The sequence below is a fragment of the Mustela putorius genome, unplaced genomic scaffold (genome assembly GCF_011764305.1).
Source record: "Mustela putorius furo isolate JIRA1106 unplaced genomic scaffold, ASM1176430v1.1 tig00000281_pilon_pilon_pilon, whole genome shotgun sequence".
Taxonomy (NCBI): Eukaryota; Metazoa; Chordata; class Mammalia; order Carnivora; family Mustelidae; genus Mustela; species Mustela putorius.
In genome coordinates this window covers 883,966-909,781 of record NW_025421343.1, presented here as the reverse complement: position 1 = coordinate 909,781, position 25,816 = coordinate 883,966, and the positions used below count along the sequence as shown (strand labels likewise).

Below are 25,816 nucleotides of genomic sequence, written 5' to 3'. Positions count from 1 at the left end.
TAACCACATTTTAAAATTTTATTTATTTATTTACTTATTTTGAAGATTTTATTTATGAGAGAGAACACGTATGAGAGGGGAGAGTTCAGAGGGAGTAGGAGACTCCCCACGGAGCAAGGAGCCCGATGCAGGACTGATTCTGGGACTCCGTGATCATCACCTAAGCAGAAAGCAGTTGTCCAACCACTTGAGCCACCCAGGCATCCCATAATGACGTTTTTTAAATAAAAATCCCAAGCACTGAAATACATTTGCATTTGTATGATTACAATGTGGAAGCCTAATGATTAATCTGACTGAACTGTTAGCATTTTAATTACATCAAGAAGGGGATAATGAGAGAATTAATTAGTCTTTTCCTTACTTATCTGTATTGCTTCACTTTTTTTTTTTTAGATTTTATTTGTTTATTTGAGACAGAGAGAGAGAGAGAGAGAGATCACAAATAGGCAGAGAGGTAGGCAGAGAGAGGGGGAAGCAGGCTCCCGGCTGAGCAGAGAGCCTGATGTGGGGCTTGATTCCAGGACCCTGAGATCATGACCTGAGCCAAAAGCAGAGGCTTAACCCATTGGCCACCCAGGCGCCTCTTCACTTTTTTTTTTTTTTTTTAAGGATTTTATTTATTTATTTGTCAGAGAGAGTACACAAGCAGGGGGAATAGCAGGCAGAGGGAGAAGCAGGCTCAATCCCAGGATCCTAGGACCACGACCAGAGCCAGAGGCAGATGCTTAGCTGACTGAGCCACTCAGCTGTCGTATATTGTTTCATTTGTGATAGTGAGGCTGTATTAATTTTGTAACTTTAAAACTTAAATATATAACATATATGTTAGTATATACAATATATATTACAATTACATATTTATATGTATTTTATATATTTATATTGAATATAATATATGTTAAGGTAAGTAATATATTTATATTGTTATACAAATATAACAAACATATATCATAATGTAACATATATAACAATTTAAAACATATAAAAATAATCAAGTTTTCATAAAGGTTTTGAAGCCTAAAAGATACTTGTGCTATATCCATACAATTGAGTTTTATTTGGCAAAGAAAAAGAATGAAATACCGATGCATGCTACAACTTGTATGAACCATAAAAGCGTAATGCTAAATGAAAAAAGCCAGTCACAAAGAATCACATATTGCATGACTCCATTTATATGATATTCCCAGAACAGGCGAATCTATAGACAGATCAGTATATTATAGGAAGTCAGGTGGGATGGGCAATAGAGAGTGACTTCTGATTGGTAAGAATTTCTTTTTTGGAGTGATGAAAATGTTCTAAAATTGATTATAGTGATGGTGCAAATCTCTGTGAGTAAACTAAAAACCACTATATTGTACACTTCAAAACACTATTTTAAAAAATTTTATCCACTATTAACACCTGTCTTATTCAGCCTCAAAAGACTAATATTTGGCATCTTTGAATAAAATTGAAGAACGAGCCCCAGATTCTAAAAACAATCCCCAAAATAGAAATCTTAAAGGTATAGTTTTAAGAAACTACTCTAAAGAGGACATCTCAGTTTTGGATGTGTACATTCTCCTGTGTTTAAAAATATTTCACATAGGGGCACCTGGGTGGCTCAGTGGGTTGGGCCGCTGCCTTCGGCTCAGGTCATGATCTCAGGGTCCTGGAATCGAGTTCCGCATCGAGCTCCCTGCTGAGCAGGGAGCCTGCTTCCCTCTCTCTCTGTCTGTCTCTGTAAAATAAATAAAATCTTAAAAAAATAAAATTAAAAAAAATATTTCACATAATTTCTAAAATGCAACACGAAATGCATAATGGTTACACCGAACCACACACATTTCAGAGTCCTAATTTTTCCACCCCCTTCCCAGAGGACTGAAGTTTATATACCTTCTGACTCATTTAGTTTTAGAATTCTTTGACCGATTTGCATAACTATTTAAATAACTATTTTTTAAATATTTGCAAAGTGCACTGAGTATACCAAGGAAATGAAAATACCTGAAAAGATTTTCCTGGCTCTCCAAAGTTTGGTTACTAAAGACAAAGTCTTCTTAATGAACATTAATGAACAATAACTTAATGGATTAAGAAGAGTCATTCAACTGTATTGGGATGAGATAACATCCTTCCTTAGATCAATGAAAAGTAGATTATAGACTCTTTTTTTTTTAAGATTATAGACTCTTAATAAACTTTATTTTTACCACTACACCAGCGGCGCTGATATAAACTTTATTTTTAAATGAATAAATCCTCACATAGGAACAAATGTTTGCTTGCATTTTGCTCTAAGATATTTTGAGGAAAGCACAAGCCATCAGCGCCGCTGGTGTAGTGGTATCATGCAAGATTCCCATTCTTGCGACCCGGGTTCGATTCCCGGGCGGCGCAGCTCCTTTTTGACTCCCGCCGCCTACAAAATGAGGTGATTAGAATAGTTTTAATAAGTCTTTATTCCTCACGAAACACTGGGGATATTTAATTTCCGTGGCTATTTCTATTTCATTATAAGTCACTGTTGAAACATTCGAATCTGGAGCTTGAATATAAAAAACTTTACGCAACTCCTGAAAGAGTTAATTCTTACGCCTGCGCAGTCTGCTATACCCTGGTGTCGGCTAGAAGGAGCGGCTGCGCAACAAGTGAACCTATGGCTTGAGGGAGGTTGAAAGTGCAAGATTATTCTGCGCCTGCGCGGTCCGGGTCACTTCGCTGGCTGCTTCTGAGCTCCCGGCTCGCCGCCATCTTGTATTGGGGCTTCATTGTTCGCGCTGCACTCGGCCGTTTAGTGTAATTGCCGCGGAAGGAGAAGGCGGAGTAACCTCCGGTCAGGCGAGAAACCCCGCTATTCCGCAGCCATAACCGCTCAAAAGATTTGGGAGGTAGTAAAGATTAGGGAGCTGGACCCCGAGGCGCCGGCGCGACAGCAGCAGCCATGGAGGACGAGATGCCCAAGACTCTGTGAGTCTGGGGCAGCGATGAGGGGGGCGGGATGGTGGTCGTCCCGGAGGGAGGCCTCGGCTCGGCGCGCTCCCCAGCCTATTGTTCTCCGTGGACGCCGCAATATCTTGTCTCTTCTCCGTGGCGCTCACCTGGATGCTTAGGGACCGAGCCCCGGGCTATGAGAGGACAAGGTGGAGGAAGAGGGGGCTTAGCCCTCTTAATTAATCCCGTCACCTTAACTACGAGATAGCGTGGCCTTTGGCCTCGCCGCGGGCCCTCTGTGGTCCTAGGCCTGGGGAAAAGACTTTTTCATTCAAACCTCTTTTCAGAACTCGGTGAACCTTCTTTTTTGTCCAATGCTTTCCTTCTGTGTCCCGTTCTCCCCGCTTCTTGATTAATCTCTTGATCTTTATAGCCGTCCCTTTCATTTTACTTTGATTTGTTCCAGAAACTCTCCCTGTTCCTTTCATTTTCTTCTCGCTGATAGGAGTTTTTCTCTTGAGGCTGCTTGTGCTCGGTTTTCAGTGAGATAAACTTTATTCTCGCAGTTGCCAGCTGGAAAAAAGCCAAATAGGTTTCTTTAACCTCTCTGGCTTTCCTTCTGTAGTACCCCCTCCCCCGACCAAAAAGCCGAAAACCCGGCACCGTAAGGATTTTGAAACTGCCTTTTCTTTCTTTCTTTCTTTATGTCTGTCTCTCCTTCTTCCTTCCTTCCTTCCTTCCTTCCTTCCTTTTTTTTTTTTAATGGAAATCTCACCCGGAGGTATCTATAACTCTCTGAGCCGAGGGGAAGTGGATTTGATACATTTTTATCATCACTTGATACTTTAGTGATTGACATGTTGCTGAACAAGCGGACAGTTTTTATGAAGCAACAGTTGATAAATACCTTTACAGATTCAGTCACCTCTGAGAGTTGTTAGTGTTAAGTGATCTCAGCTGGGGATATTTTCTTTGTGGAGTAGCTTCCCCCACAGCATTCTCCTTTGTTTTTCCAAAGTATTCTCAGAAGAGGTGATCTTGTCTTTGTTGCTTTTCTCGAAAAGGAGAATAGGCCTGATGAGTTTTTGACCTTCTTTCTTAGCATACTGGCGATTTGAGAATGCCATGCGTTAAAAATACAGTTTTAGATTTCTTCCTGCAACTTTTTATGTTGCAGTTGCTATGAAGAAAACGTAATCAATTATTTTTACACCCTGAAAAGTGTCCGTTTTTATCTGTGTTGAGAAACAGTCACTCCTGTTTCTTCAGAGATTAGTAAACTTTTTGCAAGCTTATCTAATAATCTGTTACCTTGTCTTTTTAATAGGATGCAAGAATTAGTGGGTGTCCCTTGTTTTTTTGAAAGATTATATCTATAGATTAATATTCCCTAAACAACTATTAGCCTCATAGGCTTTATGGAAATCATTTTTTTCCCTTTACTCTTTTCTAGAAGTATGACAGCCAGCAGAATATTGGATTAAGCACTGATCATTTTTTATAATGTCTTTACATTTAAGATTCTTACATGATTGTGAAATTTTTAATTTCAGAAACTGCCAGAAATATCTGGGAACTTAAACCTTTTTATTACGTTGATTTGGGAATGTCAAATAATGAAGACAACCTCAGCTTTCTCAGGCCAGTCTACAAAAGCAGGTAGTTAAAATTGTACTAGCTTGGGGATAGGGGACCAACTGTTGCAGGAAAAATAATAAAGGAAATTTTTTTATTCACTATTGAATGTTTTGATTGCCAGGTTCTGTGTTAAATGCTTTACATGCTTGTTTCATCTTCATCAGAACTCTGCAATAAAGGGTCCATTCTGCAACTTGGGAAAAGCTAAGCTTAAAAGTTTAAATAAGTCACCCAGAGTCATATACCTTTTTGTTCCTCATCCTGCAATTCTGCTGTTCTCTTTAACTCTTACTGCTAACTGTGCTTTGTATTCTTCACTAGAACACCCCATCCAAGAATCTCTTCCCTAGAGTAGTCCATGTTCTAACTGCTTATTATCTCCCTTCTTTCTACCTCCCTCAACCAAAACTCCTCATTCTTCAGTGAAACCTGTCTTGTTTAAATGTGAGTAGGTGTAAATCACTAAGTTTTACCAACATTGTTTTGTTTTACCAGCGGTGTTTTTACTTTTTATATAAAATATTTGTTTTAATGACCTGCAAGTCAGGGTCTTTCAGTATGTTCTTAGCAGTGTTTAGTCTACGGTAAGTGATCAGTAAATTTGTTTTGAAAGCTGGTACAATTTCAAGCTATGAGTCAAGATTTTTACATTTTTGAGGGAAAGGTGGTCGAATCTCAGTATCACCTGTGTATGTAAATGGCTCAGAGGAGATAACTTCATTTGTCACAGATGAGTGTTCAGCATTAAGTTAGAGATTGCCAGTGTTCAGTTCCTTGTCAGCAGGACTTTGGGGACATATTATGAAAAGTGGTTTGATTTGGGGAATATTTTGAAAATAGAACAAAAAGAATTACCTATAGACTGGATGTGGGGTGTGAGAATGAAGTCAGTAAGTAGGTTTGCTTACAAATTTGTCGTATCAGTTACGACAATGTTAGTTTGGGGGCTCCTGGGTGGTTCTGTAGGTTAAGCCGCTGCCTTTGGCTCAGGTCATGATCCCAGAGTCCTGGGATGGAGTCCCACATCAGGCTTCTTGCTTAGTGAGGAGGCTGCTGCTCTCTCTGCCTGCTGCTACCCCGCCCCGCCACTTGTACTCATTCTTTCTCTGACAAATAAATAAATAAATAAAATCTTTAAATAAAATAAAATGTTAGTGTGTTGGGGGGTGGGCCTGCTGGCTCAGTAGAACATGGACTCTTGATCTCCAGGTTGTGTAAGTTCAAGCCCCACTTTGGGTATAAAGATTACTTAGAAATAAAATTTTAGAAATAAAATGTTTGTTGCAAAATATAAGTAAAAATGAGAATAGTCTTGAGAGCATGGATGTCTTAGGATGTCTTGGGGTGTATCATAATATACATTTGTTCAATCTGGTTTATGTATATGGTCTGATCTCCAAGTGAAGGAGGTGCCAGCTAATGAAAAACAGCAGTTTCAGCCATCAGAAAAGTAACAGTTGTTAATAAAATAGTAAGTTGATGATGCTGGTGTACCGTTTACTATTGTACATAAATTCATAATCAGTGAAAGACATACACATTCCCCCTAAATTAGAATCAGGAGAAATTGGTTATTTCTAAGCGGTTTGAAAATGTTCAAAAGTAAATCTAAGAGAATACCGTTAACTCTTTAATAGTTATTTATAGAATACTTAAAATGTTTGAGGCAGGGCTCTCAACACTAAATATATAGTATGAGTAAAAATGAAAGTCTACCCCCTCTTTTTTAAAAGAGTTTAAGAAATCTCTACTCCTCATTTAAGGCTCAAACTCACGACCCCAAGATCAACAGTTGCATGCTCCTCTAACAAAGCCAACCAGGTGCCCCACTGAAAATCTCTACTCTTATGGAATTTATCATTACATAAAATCTTATTTATGCTTTTCACTCATTTTCACAGAAGTTTCATACCAAATTCTGCATTTTTATACAGTGATTGCAGCTCAAAACCCAATACAGTGTTCTGCTTTGTAAATTTAGACTATCAGATTTTCTAGAGCTACCCCAATAAAAATATTTTAAGGGTTTTGGATTCCAATTGTATAACTCTTTGAACTTACTTATCAGCTTCAAAATATGTATTAAATTGATGTGAAATCCTATCCCTGGCTGAACTGTCAACTGTTAACTGGTACCATTAATGACTTTTCCATTGAATCTTCCCAGGTAGCTTTTTATTTTGAAAAATTAAAAACCAGAAAAGTAACAAAAATACTATGTTGAGGGGTGCCTGGGTGGCTCAGTGGGTTAAGCCTCTGCCTTCAGCTCAGGTCATGATCTCAGGGTCCTGGGATGGAGCCCCATATCGGGCTCTCTGCTCAGTAGGGAGCCTGCTTCCTCCTCTCTCTCTCCCCGCCTCTCCTCCTACTTGTGATCTCTGTCAAATAAATAAATATTTTTAAAAAAATACTATGTTGGGGCACCTGGGTGGCTCAGTGGGTTAAAGCCTCTGCCTTCGGCTCAGGTCATGATCCCAGAGTCCTGGGATCGAGCCCCGCATCGGGCTCTCTGCTCATCGGGGAGCCTGCTTCCTCCTCTCTCTCTCTGTGCCTCTAAACCTACTTGCTAATAAATAAATAAAATCTTTAAAAAAAAAAAAAAAAAAAAAAAAAAAATAAAAAAATACTATGTTGAGGACTTAGGTACCTTTTGTGTGCTAATAACCAGTTGCCCATAGCCATATTTGCCTTATTTAGATACTCTTTTTTTTTTTTTTTAAGATTTTATTTATTTATTTGACAGAAATCACAAATAGAGGGAGAGGGAAGCAGGCTCCCTGCTGAGCAGAGAGCCCGACGCGGGACTCGATCCCAGGACCCTGAGATCATGACCTGAGCCGAAGGTAGCGGCCCAATCCACTGAGCCACCCAGACGCCTAGATACTCTTTTTTTAATGAACCATTTGAAAAGAACACTTCGGACCTAAGTACTTTATCATATATTTTCCAAAAACAAGACCATTCTCTTATATAACCACAATACAATTGTCATATTAAGGTGACTGCATTGATACAGTATTGTTAGCTAATTGAGACACCTGGGTGGCTCAGATGGTTAAGCTTCTGCTTTCAGCTCAGGTCATGGTCCCAGCATCCTGGCATCGAGTCCCACATTGGGCTCTCTTGCTCAGTAGGGAGCCTGCTTCTCCCTCTGCTGCTCCCCCTGCTTTTGCTCTCTCTCTGTCAAATAAATAAATAAAATCTTTAAAAAACAAACGAAAAAACCCCCAGTATTGTTAGCTAATATACCAGTTACCCAAGGAAGACATTTTTTTAGTCCATGGAAGTCTGTTTGCTTCAACAGTTAAGTCTCTTGTACTCCTCTCTTTACTTTACAGTTCTGCACAGATTGGGAAATAATCTCAGTGGTGATACAATAAATATCAATATGGGATACTTTAATCCGTGGTGGAACAGCTAAAAAGGGATATTTTAATATTTTTTAAAGCATTTTGAAAAATAAAAACTTGGCAGGGACCTGGGTGGCACGGTTGGGCAGCTGCCTTCGGCTCAGGTCATGATCCTGGAGTGCTGGGATGGAACTGCGTTGGGCTCTCCACGAGGAGCCTGCTTCCCTCCAACCTCCTCTCTTGTGTACTCTTTCATGGTCTCTCTCTCAAATAAAATCTTCTTAAAAATAAAAAACTTGCATAAATGTAAGAAAATTACATTTTTATTTAGTGGTCTAGTATACATGACAGGGAACCTTGGCTCGCCACTGCTCCAGTATGTTTATCAGTTGGGATTTTTTTTTTAATGCAGGAAGCAAAAAAAAATTTTAAGCATAAAAGCGGTTTATAAAATCAGCCTGCTTCTCCCTCTGCCTCTGCCTGCCACTCTGTCTGCCTGTGCTTGCTCTCGCTTCTCTCTCTATGACAAATAAATAAATAAAATCTTTAAAAAAATAAAATAAAATAAAATCAAGATATTGGATACTCCCACATTTACAGGAAGGTTATAGAACCTGGCTTAGCAAATGTTCAGGAAAACAAGACAGCTGTCAGGCCCACAGTCCTTACCAAGGCACAGACTGACTGTCCCAGAAATAATGTTACTACCACATCCACTGAGGACCAAATACCACAGTTTTCACTTTCACTGGACGTGGGACTCCACTGCTGTTTGCCACCAAAATGTATTTTCTTTTTTCTCTGCTTCTTTAATCCTCTCTTTGTCTTCTGTGTTCAGGTCTCTTTCCCTAATCAGCCCAACCTGGATCACATGTAAGAGAGACTGCAGAACCATATCAGGCCTTTTCAGCTTCTGTAGAGAAGTGAGCCTCTGCCATAGAGTGAGGATTCAGAACCCTCCCACCCCTAAAATAATCCACTATACCTGTAACAAATCTGTGCTGTTAATTGGAAATCCTTTGGCTTCAGAAACAATAGAATGTAACAAAGTATGGAACAGCTAAAGAAACATAGGTACATAAAGATGAGAATGAGCTTTGTAAAGTATAGTGCATTCTACAAACTAAGAAACTTGTTTATTCTTCCATTGAAAGTATGGTGAGTATAAAAAGAATCTGTAGTTTTCAAATTTGGGTTCTCCATTTCCGATTAATTAATTTATTTAGCAGATAGAGTTGGAAAGTAATAACATTAAGTTGCTTCTAAAAATTTGAAGTAGGTATTAATGATTAACTTATTGGTGAAAAGCAAAACTAATGGATTATTTTTATTTGCATGAGAAGGGAAAAGATTTTGTCATTTGGTTTCTTGGATATGAACTTACTGTGTTACTCGTAGTTTATTGTAATGATGTTGACGGTTGAGAGCAAGTTGTTTGCGAAACTTCCCCCTGAAGAGCTTTTCTCTAGACAGGTATATGTAGAGTTAATTGATAGAGGCTCCTGGAGTTTACAGTATACCACAGGTCACATTGAGTTGTAAAGTAATACAAATCCTAGTGCTTTTTAAAGTCGATTTTTAAAATTATATATCTTCAAGTAGGTAATATCACTCAAGATATTTCTCAGAAAATTAGACAGTTTTGCAAAGAGTAAAAGAAATTCCGTTCCCTAAATACTGCCCACTTGATGCTAGATTGTCGAGCTTTACCGAAATAGATGTTAGAGCCATTTTTTCATTTAGACATAAAGCAATTTTGAGATTCTCTTACAGACATGAAGAGTCAGGTGAAAATAGACATGGAAGAGTTCTAGAGATAGTACAGAGTTCTCCTATAACCTTTGCCCAGGTTCCCTTAATGTTGACATCTTACAAAACTGCGTTATAGTTACCAAAAGTAAGAAATTGACATTGTACAATACTATTAACTACAAGGTTTATTCCAGTATCCCCAGTTTTTCTTCTAATGTCCTTTCTCTATTCTGGGATCCAGTCCAAGATCCTACATTGCATGTAGTTGTCTTATCTCTTTACCCTCCTTTAATATGTGAGGGGATGCATTTCATGACTGTGGCAGTCTTGTGAGGGTAGTATTTTTTCACTATACAATGGCTACCTTTTTTTTTTTCTTCTTCAACACTGCTAATTAGAATTGAGTCACTAAGACTAACCTACACTCAAGAAGAGGGAAATAAAGCTTCACTTCATAGAGGGAGGTTTGGACATATGTTAAAACAACCAGTTTATTGGTTAAAAACCAATCATTAAATATTTTAGCGGAGGCACTCTGAGGCTCTACACATACCCTATTTCTCCTTAGAATTTGCATCAACTGAAGATCCGTGGGTGGATCTCACCAGTAGCAGTTACTACTGTACTGGCTTTCTGGTGATTTTCCTCATTCCTTCTACATTGATTAATTAGAGTTCTCCCAGAAAAAGTTAACTCCTCTCCCCAAATCTAGGTTATAGTCAAGGATTAGTCATTGCATTGGTTATCAGTGTCTTTCAGGTTTCTTTTAATCAAAAACAGTCCTCTCTTTTTAAAGATTTTTTTAGGACAATTTTTTTTTCAAGAGATCAAGTTGTCTTATATTCCCCATCTGAATTTGTATAATTGTTTTATATGCCCAGTATTCTATAAACTTTTTTAAAATTATTAGAGAGTCCCCACACAAGCAGCGGGAGGGGCAGAGGGAGAGGGAGAAACAACCTCTCCACTGAGCAAGGACCCTGGATGTGGCACTCTGTCCGAGGACACTGGGATCATGGCCTGACCTGAAGGCAAACATTTAATCAACTGAGCCACTCAGGCATCCCCCAGTATTTTACAACTTGGGTTTAAGTTTATGCTTAATTAGATTCAAGTGAGACTTGTATATAAATACTTCATAGGTGATATTGTATGATATAGTATACGGAAATGTCTATCTATAAAAACGATTTTAAAGTTTGATCTCAGGTAAAACAGCCAAAGCTTTTTCTTTTAAGGTAGTTTTCCCTTTGCAGTGTTCAGTAATCTGTGTAATAACTTTGGCACCCTGCAAATACCATTTTCACACAGTTGGTTCACCTAATGGTTTTGTAGCTATTAATGATTCTTACCTGAATTAATCATTTCAGTAGGGCTTTTGCATTGTTTACTAATTTAATTCTGTCTACACTTATTGACTAGCATTTTTCTGTAAAGGAGTTTTTTCCTCATCATCTAGAACTATTAGATTATACTACACTGGGGATGCCTGGGTGGCTTATTCGATTAAGCATCTGCCCTCAGCTCAGGCCATGACCCCAGGGTCCTGGCATCGAGTCCCGAATTGGGCTCCTTGCTCTGCAGAGTCTGCTTCTCTCTCTGACAAATAAAATCTTAAAAACAAAAAAAACAAAAAACAAAAAACTGGGGTGCCTGGGTGGCTCATTGGGTTAAAGCCTCTGCCTTTGGCCCCGGGTGGTGCTGTCAGGGTCCTGGGATGGAGCCCCCGCATTGGGCTCTCTGCTCAGCGGGGAGCCTACTTCCTCCTGTCTCTGCCTGCCTCTCTGCCTACTTGTGATCTCTGTCAAATAAATAAAGCCTTTTAAAAAAAAATTGTGCTATCCCTTAAAAATATATATATATACTACACTGGAGTTTCTACTCAAAGCACGATAAATTCCTAATTCTTTCCCTTTAATTACAGATACTCAGAATAAGGACTTGATGTAATAATCTGTGTGGTTTTGGGTTTTTGTGTTTTAAGATTTTTATTTATTTGACAGAACACAAGCAGGGGGAGTGGCAGGCAAAGGGAGAGGGAGTAGCAGACTCCCTGGGCCCCCTGCTGTGTGGTTTTGTAATAAAGTATTTACACTAAGTTTGTTAGTCACCGAAGCCTATTACCTGTTAAAAATCTCTCCTGGAATCCTTCTCTACACTTCTACACTTATCACTGATTAGTGATATTCATGGAAAGTTTTCCCATCCCTTTGTGTCCATATGTAATACCTAATAAGTAATTTACCCATGATTTTTCAAAAATATATTTATTGTAGGGGTGCCTGCATGGCTCAGATGGTTAAGCGTCTCCCTTTGGCTCAGGTCATAATCCCAAGATCCTGGGATTGAGCCCCACATCAGGGGTCCCTGCTTTGTGGGGAGCCTGCTTCTCCCTCTCTGTCTACTGTTTCTCCTGCTTGTGCTCTTCTTGGCTCTCTTCTGTCAAATAAATAAATCTTTAAATACACACACACACACACACACACACACACAGTGTAAACCGAAGTATACCTAAATTGGACAGTGTAAAGGTGACGCGAGCAAAACCCCTGCATCCCGCCAGGAGGTCGTGACGTGTAAAGAAGAGATAGAGAAGTGGATATGATGTAACTCACTTGATCTTTATTGGGACGAGGTCCGCACCACCATCGTGGTCCAGTCACAGTCCGCTGAAGTTGTCACGGAGAAGGAGACGTCGCCTCACAATCTAGACAGAGGTCACCGCAGAAGTTGAGACTGAGAACCAGCGAGTGGTCGGCAACGAAACTGTTGGGGCGGCGGTAACACCGGCGATGATGTCCTCCCGACAGGGAACTCGCTTCACCTCAGTCCAACCCGATGCCTCTTTATATACTGTGCTAAGTCTCCTTCAAAAACACATTACATCACTTATTTTTCTCATGCTTACACACCAAAAACACACACATGTCGAAAACATGTTTTGGTCTACGATATTTCGCATAAGTTAAAAATATTTACAACTTTTTGCTCTGCGCTAATCTTACCACTACACGCATATGGTCTAGGCTTACTTGCTATGTGGTTAGTTTGTATTTTGTTCCTTTTGCCTGTTTTTCATTTAGTAGGGGTTTGCACTTACTACATATTATTTATTTATTTATTCATTTATTTATTACACTTTATTTATTAAAGGTTCGTACTCACTACAAAAGGGAATTGTGTGGATTAAAAATTGAGGAAATTTTAATGTCTCAGTAATACTGAAGAAGTAATTTTAAAGCTTCACAAGATTGATTGTATTAAATGTTCTATGCGTCTGATGAGTCATTTGAGATCTTTTAAAAATTTTTTAAAGATTTTATTTTTGTGAGAGAGAGAGCACTCACAGGTGCTTGTATGAGGGGGTGGAGGGTATCAGGTGGGGACAGGCAGAGGGAGAAGCAGACTCCCTGCTGAGTATGGAGGGATCCTGATGCGGGACTTATTCAGAGGACCTTGTTGGGATCATGACCAAAGCCAAAGGCAGACTGCTTAACCAACTGAGCCACCCAGATGTCCTCATTTGAGAGTTTTTGAAAGCAGATCTTCCTAAGGTAAGCCTACAGACTTAGAAACACCAGGCTTATTTTACAAAACCTTGACTAAATAAACACACACACGGGATTCCCCTTTACTACTGATGTCCATGAGATTACAAGTAGCGTGTCATGTGTCTGCTTTGAAAGAAATTTTGAAGTCTTGGCCAACTTTTGGAACCTGTTCCCGGTGGTGTAGTTCAATGCAGAGATCTGTCTATTCCCCAGATTTCTTTTTCAGTAAGCAACTTTAGAAACTGATGCAAAGGAGCAAATTTAAAATGGTAAGTTGTTTTTCTTTGTGTTTCAGATATGTCGGCAACCTTTCCAGAGATGTGACAGAAGCTCTAATTCTCCAGCTGTTTAGCCAGATTGGACCTTGTAAAAACTGCAAAATGATTATGGATGTAAGGGTATTTTACTTAGTTAACTTTCTTCCTCTTTAATGGATTAGTTAACTCCGTTACTTCCAGGAACCCTCTCTCTCTCTCTCTCTTTTTTTTAAAAAGAACAGTTTTATTTTTTAAGTATGTTCTGCACTCAACATGGGGTTCAAACTCATGACCCTGAGGTCAAGAGTTGCATGCTGGGGCGCCTGGGTGGCTCAGTGGGTTAGGCTGCTGCTGCCTTCGGCTCAGCTCATGATCTCAGGGTCCTGGGATCAAGTCCCGCATCCGGCTCTCTGCTCAGCGGGGAGCCTGCTTCCTCCTCTCTCTCTCTCTCTCTCTCTGCCTACTTGTGATCTCTCTCTGTCAAATAAATAATAAAATCTTTTAAAAAAAAAAAAAAAAAAAGTTGCATGCTTTACCAAGCCAGCCAGGTGCCTCTCTTCCAGGAACTCTTAAATTAGTTTATATAGGGGTGCATGACTGACTCAGTAGGAACAGCATGGGACTCTTGATCTTGGAATCATGAGTTTGAACTCCACATTGGGTGAAGAGATTACTAAAAAAAAAATTAAACTTAAAAAAAAAAAACTGCAGGGTCTTCATTTTTTTTTTTAAGTAGTTTATACAGTCTAAATTCCTAGTAATTTTAGTGATTTTAAGTCAGTCTTAGCCACTGAGTTTAGCTTATTTTACTAATAAATAAAGGAGGAAGAGAATAGAACTAATCATTTTTAGAGCAAATAAGAACTATATGTAGGCTCTTGTTTTAAGGTACATTGAGGTATCAGTATTTTTTCTTATGTGGTGTCAGTTGATTGGCTAATCTGGAATTCAGTTATTACAATTACATTGGAAAATTAGGTAAAAAAAAAAAAATAAACTGTGAAAGTGTTTAAGTGTGTGGGTGTGTTTTTAACCTTTAAATGCCCTGATTAGGGCGCCTGGGTGGCTCAGTGGGTTAAGCCGCTGCCTTGGGCTCAGGTCATGATCTCAGGGTCCTGGGATCGAGTCCCGCATGGGGCTCTCTGCTCAGCAGGGAGCCTGCTTCCTCCTCTCTCTCTCTCTGCCTGCCTCTCTGCCTACTCGTGATCTCTGTCTGTCAAATAAATAAATAAAAAATCTTTAAAAAAAAAAAAATGCCCTGATTAAAGCTTTTCTTGCATTGTGGCAGTTCCTGTCCATTAGACCTTACCATATAGAAAAACATTGTATCATTCATCTGTAATTGCTGTTAATCCTGAATCATAGTGTGTGTAAAAAGACAAGTCTAGGGGCACCTGGGTGGCTCAGTTATTAAGCATCTGCCTTCGGCTTAGGTCATGATCCCAGGGTCCTGGGATCGAGCCCCGCATTGGGCTCCCTGCTCTGAGGGAAGCCTGCTTCTCCCTCTCCCACTCCCCCTGCTTGTGTTCCCTCTCTTGCTGTGTCTCTCTCTGTCAAAAAAAAGGGGGGGGGCGCCTGGGTGGCTCAGTGGGTTAAAGCCTCTGCCTTCTGCTCAGATCATGATCCCAGGGTCCTGGGATTGAGCCCCACATCGGGCTCTCTGCTCAGCAAGGAGCCTGCTTCCTCCTCTCTCTCTTCCTGCCCCTCTGCCTAGTTGTGATCTCTGTCTGTCAAATAAATAAATAAAATCTTTAAAAAAAAAAAAAAGACCAGTCTAAATATCAGTCTATTCATACTGTTGGACTGATTGATGTTCATAGATATGAATTTTATACTCTGGAGTATGAAGGCTGATAGTATGAATGCTTAGATCTTTTTATCTAACAGGTGCAGTTTTTTCTGGGTACAAATTATATAAAATTAAGATTCTTTTTTCATTTGATTGTGCTGAAATCTAGGCTACTTTATGTAACGACATTCTAATGTTTGACAACATTGACCTTTGTAATAGAATTACCATTAAGTGTAGTGTTAGTTTGAATTATGTAATTTTTAAAATATTTTTATATTATTTACTTTTTTTTTGAAGATTTTTAAAGATTTATTAAATTTAGAGAGGGAGAGGGAGAGAGCCCACCACACAGAGGTGCAGAGCCCGCCACAGAGCTTTATCCCAGGACCCTGAGATCATGACCTAAGTAGGATGATTAACCGACTAAGCCATACAAGCGCCCCTCTTTAATATTTTTAAAATAAAACAATTGTTTCAGTATTTAAAATTATAAAAATTCCTCCTCGCTCTAACATTCTTAAAAATCATTGCCAGTGACTTTTTTAAACGATTAATTTCCTTGTAACAAAATAGTAATTTCTTTATTCTAATGTCATTCGATTTTAAATTTTGATTTCAAATTTTGAATTTTGCTTAGGGGTTTATGGAAAGAGTTAAAAAATGGAGTCTAAGTCATTTTGTATTTTGCAGATAGGTATAAAATATGGGGTGTTTTTCCTTCTTTAATTTACAATAAAGCATCCAAGATGCACATATCAGACCTCCATTACTTGGAACACCAGAAAAGAGAATTTTTAAGAGATGATAAGCAAAAAATTGATGTCAGAAAGTCCACATTCTGGGGACTCCTGGGTGGCTCAGTTGGTTAAGCAGCTGCTTTCGGCTCAGGTCATGATCCCAGCGTCCTGGGATTGAATCCCACATCGGGCTCCTTGCTCCACAGGGAGCCTGCTTCTTCCTCTGACTCTGCCTGCCACTCTGTCTGCCTGTGCTCTCTCTCTCTCTCTCTCTGAAAAATAAATAAATAAAATCTTTAAAAAAAAAAAAAAGAAAGAAAGAAAGAAAGTCCACATTCTGAAACCTATTCTAAAAACTTTATCGGAAAACCTCTTCACTTTTCAGAACCTGAAATAGGTTTAAGAAGGTTGGCTTGATATTTTCTGCTACTTAGTTAGAAGCAGCAAGGATATGTGTACATTGATAGCAGTAAAAGGTAACATTTATCAGGGAAGGGAGATGGGATCATGGGTGGCTCAGTTGGTAAGCGTCTGCCTTCAGTTCAGGTCATGATCCCAAGGTTCTGGGGTTGAGTCCCACGTCCTCCTTGCTCAATGGGAAGCCTGCTTCTCCCTCTCCTCCCTCTGCTTGTGTTCTGTCTCTTGCCATCTCGCTCTCTGTCAAATAAATAAATAAAACCTTAAAAACGAAACAACAGGGGAGAGAGAGGAAAGATAATTAAAAGCCAGTACTGAGACTTGAAAGTGTAAGAGTCTAGTCCGTAGCATAAAGAAGTAGTTATATGAGGAATGTGTGTGTGGTTTCTATATGTATCCATCTAAAATTAGGATAATCATTAATACAAGATTAAATTCTATGTAGTATTAAAGAATAACTTGTTGAAGAAGACAGTGTTCTTTAAGACCATTCAATTTTTTGAAGTGTCTACTTTCTAATCTAAAGATTAACTCATGGACTAGACCCCTTCATTTTCCTTGGCCTGATATTTGAGATATATAAAACTTCACAGAATTTTAAGGTAATGGGTGTATACAACTTGAATTTGGCTTTTGTGTTTCTTTCAACAGACAGCTGGAAATGATCCATATTGTTTTGTGGAGTTTTATGAGCATCGTCATGCAGCTGCAGCACTGGCTGCTATGAATGGGCGGAAGATAATGGGTAAGGTAAGCTGTCATATTTAAAGAAGGTGACTTGAAAATTTTAAGTTGTATATAGTTTGGTTTTTTTTTTAACTATTCCTTTCTTTCTTTCATTATTGAGAGTGCACATAAGCGGGGGTGGCAGGGAGGGCAGAGGGAGAGGGAGGATCCCAAACAGCCTCCATGCTCAGTGCAGAGCCCAACATGATCTCACAACCCCAGGATCATGACCTGAGCCAAAATCAAGAGTCAGACACTTAACCAACTGAGCCACCCAGATGCCCCCAATTTGATTACCTTTTAGAGGCATTATATCACTTCATAGCAGAAGGTCACATTTAATATTTAAAAGATGGAATAAAGCTTTTTAGAGGGCATTGTTTATGTTGGTATTCTTCAAGATTCCTCACACATGGTAAATACTAAAATATTTGTTGAATTACTCAAGCTTGGATAAAACCTCTAGAACTTTGGGTACTAATGGGGAAGAATAAAAAGAAAGAAATGATTGTTACTTTAGATAAGAAAAGTTATTTGAATGTTAACAGAGAAGTGTGTAAGATTAGGTTTGCCAGCATTTGAGGAAGTATAGGTTAAAAGGTAAGTATTGAAACTTTGACCAGAACTGTTATCCTCTTGAATGTTTCATCTCCAGCATATGCCTTCCTGTGCGTTTATAGATGCAAATCTTGTTATATATGTTTTTGAGCTTTATTTTTATGGAATATAAATATAGAAACATTTTTTTAGGAAGTCAAAGTGAATTGGGCAACAACCCCCAGCAGTCAAAAGAAAGATACAAGCAGTAAGTATATTTTATACTCTTTGAATATTTGTTTTTATTATACACAGTAGTTTTATTGTAAAGCATATAAACATCGTACATGTTTGCAGTAATGTTTTGATCGTTATCCTAAGATATGATTGAATGTGTTTGTGTTAATAAATTTAAGAACAAATCTAATCTTTGTCATCAGGTAGTACCGTTGTCAGCACACAGCGTTCACAAGGTAATTGTATCTTCTTAAACATAAAATGAAATCTCTTGAAAGGGTATTCACTAACCACTTGAAGTTTTTTTGTTTGATATTTGGGGGTGGTGGGAGGGAGGGGGTCGTATTTCTGTTTGTCTCTCTGGCAGTATTTTCCCCCCTTCTTCCCAACGTTGACCAAATGTGGCTTGTCCACTACTTTGGTGCTATTTCAAGCTCTCTGATCCCCTTGGTAGCAGCTGATACCTTAGAAATACTTTCTCACCTTTCACCAACTAAATAAAAGGCAAGATACCCTGCTTTCTTGAGGTCACGATCTGTGCTGCATACCAGATCTGCCGATTGCTCCCAAAACAGCGTTTCCCAAATGGCAACCCAGTATGTTGCTTAAAGCCTGCCAGATGGGGGTCATTTTTCTTTCCAAATATACTTTGTCAGAGTTGATGTATGTGTTCCTTTTAAAGTGTTGATCCAACTATTTTGTATTTTTAAAGTGTTTCTTTTTTGAATGTTGTCTTTAAAAAAAAAAACACTTCACATATGGAATCGTTATTTCTCTCCAATGCTTTTTTGATGGCTCTGATATAAAGTGAAGGGATTACTGTTTTCATTCTGTTGCCTTCAGTCTTAGTTCACTTGCACATGGATTCACATAAACTGAATGGTGTAATGTCTGGGCAACCAAAACTGTTGGCTTTTGAGAAAACTGTCAAATACTTTAACATCAAACTGTTGCATTGCAAGGTATTTCTTTGATTGTTCTTCACAAAATATGGTTAAACCAAGTATATTATGTAGCTAGCTTCAGCAAATTGTCTTAACTGAGGCAAATCTAGTCTACATAACTCACAATACCACTATTTTATTTTAATTTTAAAACCTTAATGTAGTGGTAAACTGGATAAATGTAATCACTATTAGAATGGTAATTAAGTCATTAATTTTTTTTTGCAAAGCTTGTTATATATTATTAGTTTATTTTCTTAGACCAGTGTAATAATTGGCTGTAAGTAGAAATATAACTGTCAGTTTCCAGTTAGAGATAGCAGTCTTTAAGAGAATCTTTCCTATATTATCACCTTCATTCATTATAAAATTTATAGGATCTGTATAGATATAGGCTAGTGTTATACTTAATCCATAAATTAAGATTATTTTATTGAATAGATTTTAGTATATCTTAAATTCTAAAATTTTATTTTTCTTTTCACTTCCCCCTCCTTCCTCTTATAAGATCATTTCCATGTCTTTGTTGGTGATCTCAGTCCAGAAATTACAACTGAAGATATAAAAGCTGCTTTTGCACCATTTGGAAGAATATCGTAAGTAACAGGAGATAAATTTAAATGGATTTTAATTAGAAACAGGCTTATATAGAATTTGAAAATCTGTTATGAATTTTAACCCTTCCACATAATTCGTCATGTTGTTTAGAGATCATTTAAGCCATTAACAGCCAAAGATTGTTTCCCCAATGATAAATCTTTTGTATTCCAAGTATTTTAAAATCCTTTTTCAGTTAGCATTAGCTCTTGAGACAAATTTGCTATGGTACATATTGTTTCTTATGTAAGTGTCTTGCTTAGCTTGGACATAATCTTTAGTAATCTTGTGCTCTGACTGAGGAATTTAGACTCTTGGGGTACTTCTATGATACCATGCATTTTGTATTAATATATTTTAACAAAAAGAAACCTTAACAATTCAACCTAAAAAGCAGTTAAATATTAATCCCCAGGTATCTACCCTTTTGTCGTTGTTACTTTCAAAAATAATGCCTTTTCGTATTTTGTGGAGCACTGTTTTGGTTGCATTTCTTTTTTTTTTTTTTTTTTTTTTTGTTAAGATTTTATTTATTTATTTGACAGAGAGAGATTACAAGTAGACAGAGAGGCAGGCAGAGAGAGAGGAGGAAGCAGGCTCCCTGCTGAGCAGAGAGCCCGATGCGGGACTCGATCCCAGGACCCTGAGATCATGACCTGAGCCGAAGGCAGTGGCTTAACCCACTGAGCCACCCAGGCGCCCTGGTTGCATTTCTTAATAGTCGTATAGTTTAGGCCCTTTGTAAGTAGCTCACTCAAGGTATTGTTCATCATAAAAGAATCTTAATATGTTGAAAAGCATGCCATAGTGGAGTAAGAATAAGTTGATTATAGTATTAGAAGTACTTGTTGAATTTAGAAAACAGAATCTTGGGGTTTCTGGTTGCTTTTTTATTGTTGTTCCAACTAGAAGAGTAGTAAAAAGGAAACGTTAGCTTTGGTTTGGTTTGAGGAACAGAACAACAGCAGAGATGAGAAGGTGAGGAGACTGGAAAGTAAATGCCAATAGTATTCGTAGTAAATCTGGGGAGTGTTCATTTGAAGAGTTGTAGTTCATTGGTAGGAGGATGAAAATGAACAGTGACCAAAGAATTGTCATAGGTAGAGGCCAACTTTTTTTTTTTTTTGGTAGAGGCCAACTTTAAAGGCAGGCAGATTAGAGTTTATAAATGGACTCTTTTTTGTTGTCTGTGAGAACAGATTAGGAAAATAAGTAAAGTTCTAGTTTCTTGATTGTTCCCTTTAATCTGTTAGTAGGGTGTTGATGATGGTTAGCTTGCTTTCAAATACCTAGACTGGAAGGTGTTAACCTTTGGCAGCTCCAAAGCTCTATAAGTGTACAAAATTTTGTGTTTGTTTTCTTTTTGGTGTGGAGTATCTTTTTAAGTTTTATCCTATTTTCAGAGTAGTCACAGGACCATGAAAGGATTAAAGAAGGATTAAAGAACCCTGATCTAGATCTTTGCTGCTTCCTCCTTAGAGAATCCTTTCAGAAATAAGTAAGACTTAAAAATATATTTCAAGGCTAACATGTCCTGAAACTTAACTTTAAGAAGAAAGAAATTTTCTAACATTTTAACAGATTCAATAGCTATCTTATTAAATGCTTTGATTTTGATTGAAGTAGCTTTTCTGAAAACATGGGGATTTTAATTTGGGATTACATAAAGATTGTTTAACAATCAGCAAGTTTAAGTTTTCATGACATTCTAATTTTAATAATGACTTTTTAATCATGGATCAGTAATTTCTTTTTGTTAAATATGTTGGTATCATAATTATAGTCTAGATTCTTTTATGATCAACCATGATTTTTTTTTTTGTGAAGCCTTTATAATTTACAATTTATGGATTATAATTTTCAGTGGAGGTAATATATAATGTCTGAGTTTTATGCTACCCAAGGAGTTACTGTTTCTAAATTTAAAAGAACCCTTTTTAGTTGGCAGCATCATTTCCCAATTTTTTTGTTAAAGGAAATAAATTGGTAAATACATATATTAAACAGTTCTCATGATAGCCAGATATTCTCTGTAGAGATCCTGCAACAGTTCTCAGTTTATAGATGGTGTTCAGTAAGTGGTGGCCTGTTAAAATATGTAGTATGAAAGATACGGTACTTTCCTACACTAATTTATACAGTTTATACTCTATTACTTGAACTTAGCGTAGTCTAACAAATTTTGGTATAAAAGTGAATCAACTACCAAATTAAATGCATGTGTACCATACCGATAATTTAATAAGTATTTTTTCATATTGAGAAGTGACTTGCATTAGTTTTCCCTTTTCACCAGCACCTCTTTGTCATTTTGACCCTAAACTCTTAATAAATCACTCCTAAATTGATCAAAATATGCTTATGTATACTTTAATATAAAATTATATTGCATGGCTTTCTGACTTGGGTTTTTGTTGTGAAAGTGCCTGTTTTGTTCATGTGTCCTGAGAGAACAAGCATTGTGACATACCTGGCTAACTTAAAAGCAGATTGCCTGTGAAGCACAATTTGAGTCCCAATTTTTTGAGGTATGGAGTTTTAGCTATCATGGCTGGGTTTTTTTACTCAATCTCAAATAATAGGGCTCTGGTTATTTTGCAGAGTATCTCTGAAGAATGGACAGAATTGCCCTGGCTAACTACAAGCTACGGTTCACAGTGGATAAATGTTGGCGTGCTTTTTTACTTTCTGACTTTTTAAAATTTTGCTTTTATATCTTATAGTTTCCAATCAATCTTATATGATTGTTATTTTAAAATTCAGTATAAAATCTTTTCTTATATAGTTTAAAACTAAAGTGTGTGTCTAGTGTTTTTCTTCAATGATTTATTAACATTTCTGAAAACATCAAGTTCTCAAAATTTACCCATAGTCCAAAAGGGGGGTGTCAATTGATCTGAGAAAACAAAATAATTTAATTAATTTAGGAAATATACAGCTTTTTATTCTTTTAGTTTCCAGTTTTCTATTTTAATTTTTTTAATGATTAGATAGTATATGGTATCAAATAGAAAATTATCAATTGCATGGTTAAAGAAAGCTATTCCTCTAATGTGCCTGTGAACCCTATAAATGGTTCCAGTAATTTCGTATGAATAGCTCCTTTTACCATGCTTAATACTTAAAAGTTAAAAAATTTTTGAAATGGGAGGCAGTTTTTTACAATATACATATATATTTAAGAAGTTATTGATTTGCATGTTTATTAAGCATCATTTGCTAATACATGATAAATTTTATAGAATAAAAGGTGAAATTGCATTAAAGGTTCGTTTTAATGAAGATGAAACATAAAAATGAGTTGTATATGACAGTCTCACTTGATATCCAGAGGACAGTTTGCAAATCTAAACTTCTGATTATTTCTGATTTCAGAGATGCCCGAGTGGTAAAAGACATGGCAACAGGAAAGTCTAAAGGATATGGCTTTGTCTCCTTTTTCAACAAATGGGTGAGCTCAGTTAAAAAGTGCATGTGTGGTGCTAATACCAAAGGCTAAAGATACGCATTTTGTTTTAATAATTATCTTTGATCTGCCACTTGCTCATTTTACTGATAATTAACACCTTTGCAAGAGGATATCTTTTTTTTTCCCATTTGGTCATTTCTTCAGCATTTATTTAGCACCTGATACATGCAAAGTACTGTTAAAATGTTTACAGAATATAGAAAGTCAAGATGTTTAAATTATCAGCCAAAGGTAGATATTGAAAATCTCATTTATTTATTTAATTCATGATCTGTTTATATTCTCATGGTAATTTAAAATGTTTTCTATTTGCTTTATATATATGAATATAGCTATTGATTATTAATATGCTGTTTTACTAAATTCTCTTATTCATAGTAATTTTCCATTGGTTCTTGTGAATTTTTAAAATATAAAATCTTATTACCTGAAAATATATATATTTTTTTTACCTGCAAAAGAAAGTAACTGATAGGATGCTTAGCTGGCTCAATCAGTAGAACATGAGACTTTTGACCTCAGGGTCCTGAGTTTGAGTCCCATATAGGGTACAGAGATTACTAAAAAAATTAAGAAAAAAAATTAAAAAAAAAAACCCAAACAGTAAAATGCTCCAATGGGTGGGGACTTTTTAGAAATTATATACTAATGTATTTGAAAATGTCTTCTCGTTTCTTTCATTTAACAATCATTTCTTAAACACATTTACATGGACTTGAAATTTCTGGGTTTTGTGGAGAAAAGGAAGGATAGTTCAGTTTGTCAAATGAGAGGTGAGAGTAGGATATACACAGAAGGAAAAGCCTCATCCCCTGTATATCAGCTGGATAAAATCTTTGGCATGTCCTCCATACAATGTAATCATGTCCTGCTGTTTTAAAAAATATATATATACACCATGGAAATCTTACTATAGCCAGTACTTACAGAACAATAAAAGGAATCTCTGTACATACTGATTATAGAAATACTTCTGTGGTAAATTAAGTGAAAGCCTCATTTGTGTAAAAAAGGGGAGTGTGTATTTTTTAGGTATATGTATTCCCCTCACAGGTATAAACAAAAAACTCGCTGTACAGTTTTCCTCTTTGGGGGTTGGAAGTGAGAGGCAAATGGGGATCAGAGTGGGAAGCTTATCACAGTATTGTACTGCTTGAAGTTTGAACCTTGTAAATGTATTATAAATACAAATAAATGATTTACCTCTTTTAGTGTGATAACTCAAGGTTCAAAACAGTTAAATGCCAGAGATATCAGACTTCAAAAATACAGGGGTAAATGATGGACGAATATATACGCACTGGAGTATACACTAAGGTTTCATTAACCTTAGATTTTATCATGTTGCTTCTGTTAGGACTGACATTTGCCAAAGATACATTACAGAAACACTGCTGTACTTTCTGTGTAAGAATACCTTAGGGGTGGGAATGCCTGGGTGGCACAGTTAGTTAAGTGACTGCATTTGGCTCAGGTCATGATCCCAGAGCCCTATGATCAAGTCCCATATCCGGCTCCCAGCTCTGCGGGGAGTCTGCTTATCCCTCTGACCTTCTCCCCTCTCATCGTGCGTGCGCTCGCTCTCTCTCTCTCTCTCCCTCAAATAAATAAATAAAATCTTTTTTAAAAATTAAAAAAAAAAATTGTGTGTGCAGGGGCACCTGGGTGGCTTAGATGGTTAACATCTGTGTTTGACTCAGGTCATGATCTCCAGGGCCTGGGATCAAGTCAAATCTGGCTCCCTGCTCAGTGGGAGTCTGCTTCTCCCTCCCCTTGCTCTTGCTTTCTCTCTCCTTCTCTCAAATACATAAGTAAAATCTGTATTTAAAAAAAAAAGTGTCGTGCAGTATAGTTTTCATCCTTTCAGGAAGTGAATGAAAAAAATTCCGTGTATTAGAATATTAGAAGAAAACTTTGAAGTGGTTAAGGATTTTGAGAGGTGAAAAGATAAAAGCTCTGTCATGTACATATCACATCTACCAATTATAAGGGTTTTATTTCCTGTGAAATGAGAAAATAAAAATCGACAATATTACTGGTTTCGAAAGCTTTACTGTTAATCATAGCATAAAATTTAGGAAAAGTAGAAAAATACTTCATGCAGTGGGGTGATAGCCGAAGTTAGTGTGAGCTCCTTGGAGGATTGATACATAGGATTCTAATGATTTGTGTTATGTTGGGGAAGTAGGCTTCTGTGGACTAGGAACTAATTTTTTCCATTTGAGATTATGGCATATAGGTCCCTGCTATATAGAAATTACTAATGCATAGAGTCGGCCAAGCATGATTGTGTATGGCCTCTGGAGTCAGCCAGAGATGGATTTGAATCCTAATAGCCATCCTGTGGTAGGGTAACTGTGAGAAAGTACTTTAATGTCCTCAGTTCACATTTCAGCATCTATAAAATTTGTTTTATGTGATTGGCAGCATTCTGGTGTGCTGAAGTGCCCCAGCCCTACTTGTGGCTACTCTCAACTCTCTTGCCTCTATTGCCATGTCAATCATGCTATGGGCAAATTCCAGTACTGGTGGAACATAGCTTTTCTGCTTACTCAAGTAACAAAATTCTGCTAAAGAAAAACTGAGTCAGTTGGTTTCGTTTCTAATTTAATGGTTACACATGGTAAATGAGTGCATGGTACTATCTTCACCATCCTGTTTCTTTAGTGTAAATTTGAGTTCCCGTTCTTTGTTACAACTGTTTCATGCCCCCTCCTATCTCCTCTGTATTCCTCTTTTCTACAGCATCACCCCAAAGATGACAAGATTAATGCTTTAGTGAGAAAACAGAAGCTATACAGGAATTCCCTCAGCTTTGAACCACCAAATCTACATAGAAATCATCCACCTTCCTCTTCTGTTACAGTAGAAGTGTGCTTCCTGTGGA

At 37.4% G+C, this 25,816-nt stretch overlaps 1 protein-coding gene and 1 non-coding gene across 20 annotated transcripts in view; both read left to right on the top strand.

The window, feature by feature from the left end:
- Nucleotides 1-2,320: 2,320 nt before the first annotated feature.
- On the top strand, nucleotides 2,321-2,391 carry TRNAG-CCC. Its single transcript has one exon. It is a non-coding gene; the product is annotated as a tRNA-Gly (tRNA).
- A 295-nt stretch (nucleotides 2,392-2,686) lies between these two features.
- TIA1 (TIA1 cytotoxic granule associated RNA binding protein) overlaps nucleotides 2,687-25,816 on the top strand; it is a 34,685-nt gene continuing 11,555 nt past the window's right edge. The window contains exons 1-10 of one of the 19 annotated variants that reach the window (XR_006606440.1): nucleotides 2,688-2,961; nucleotides 4,479-4,584; nucleotides 13,512-13,614; nucleotides 17,071-17,169; nucleotides 17,896-17,950; nucleotides 18,123-18,155; nucleotides 18,763-18,881; nucleotides 19,372-19,459; nucleotides 22,062-22,127; nucleotides 22,836-22,911. Coding sequence is in view for 15 of the 19 variants with exons in the window: in XM_045078988.1 (XP_044934923.1) it covers nucleotides 4,532-4,584; nucleotides 13,512-13,614; nucleotides 17,071-17,169; nucleotides 17,896-17,950; nucleotides 18,123-18,155; nucleotides 18,763-18,881; nucleotides 19,372-19,428 (519 nt within the window). In the remaining 4 variants the exon portion in view is untranslated. Of the gene's footprint in view, nucleotides 2,962-4,478; nucleotides 4,585-13,511; nucleotides 13,615-17,070; nucleotides 17,170-17,895; nucleotides 17,951-18,122; nucleotides 18,156-18,762; nucleotides 18,882-19,371; nucleotides 19,460-20,090; nucleotides 22,128-22,835; nucleotides 22,912-25,816 lie in introns of those variants that run through there. The other 18 variants (XM_045078988.1, XM_045078989.1, XR_006606439.1 and 15 more) reach the window with 18 other exon arrangements.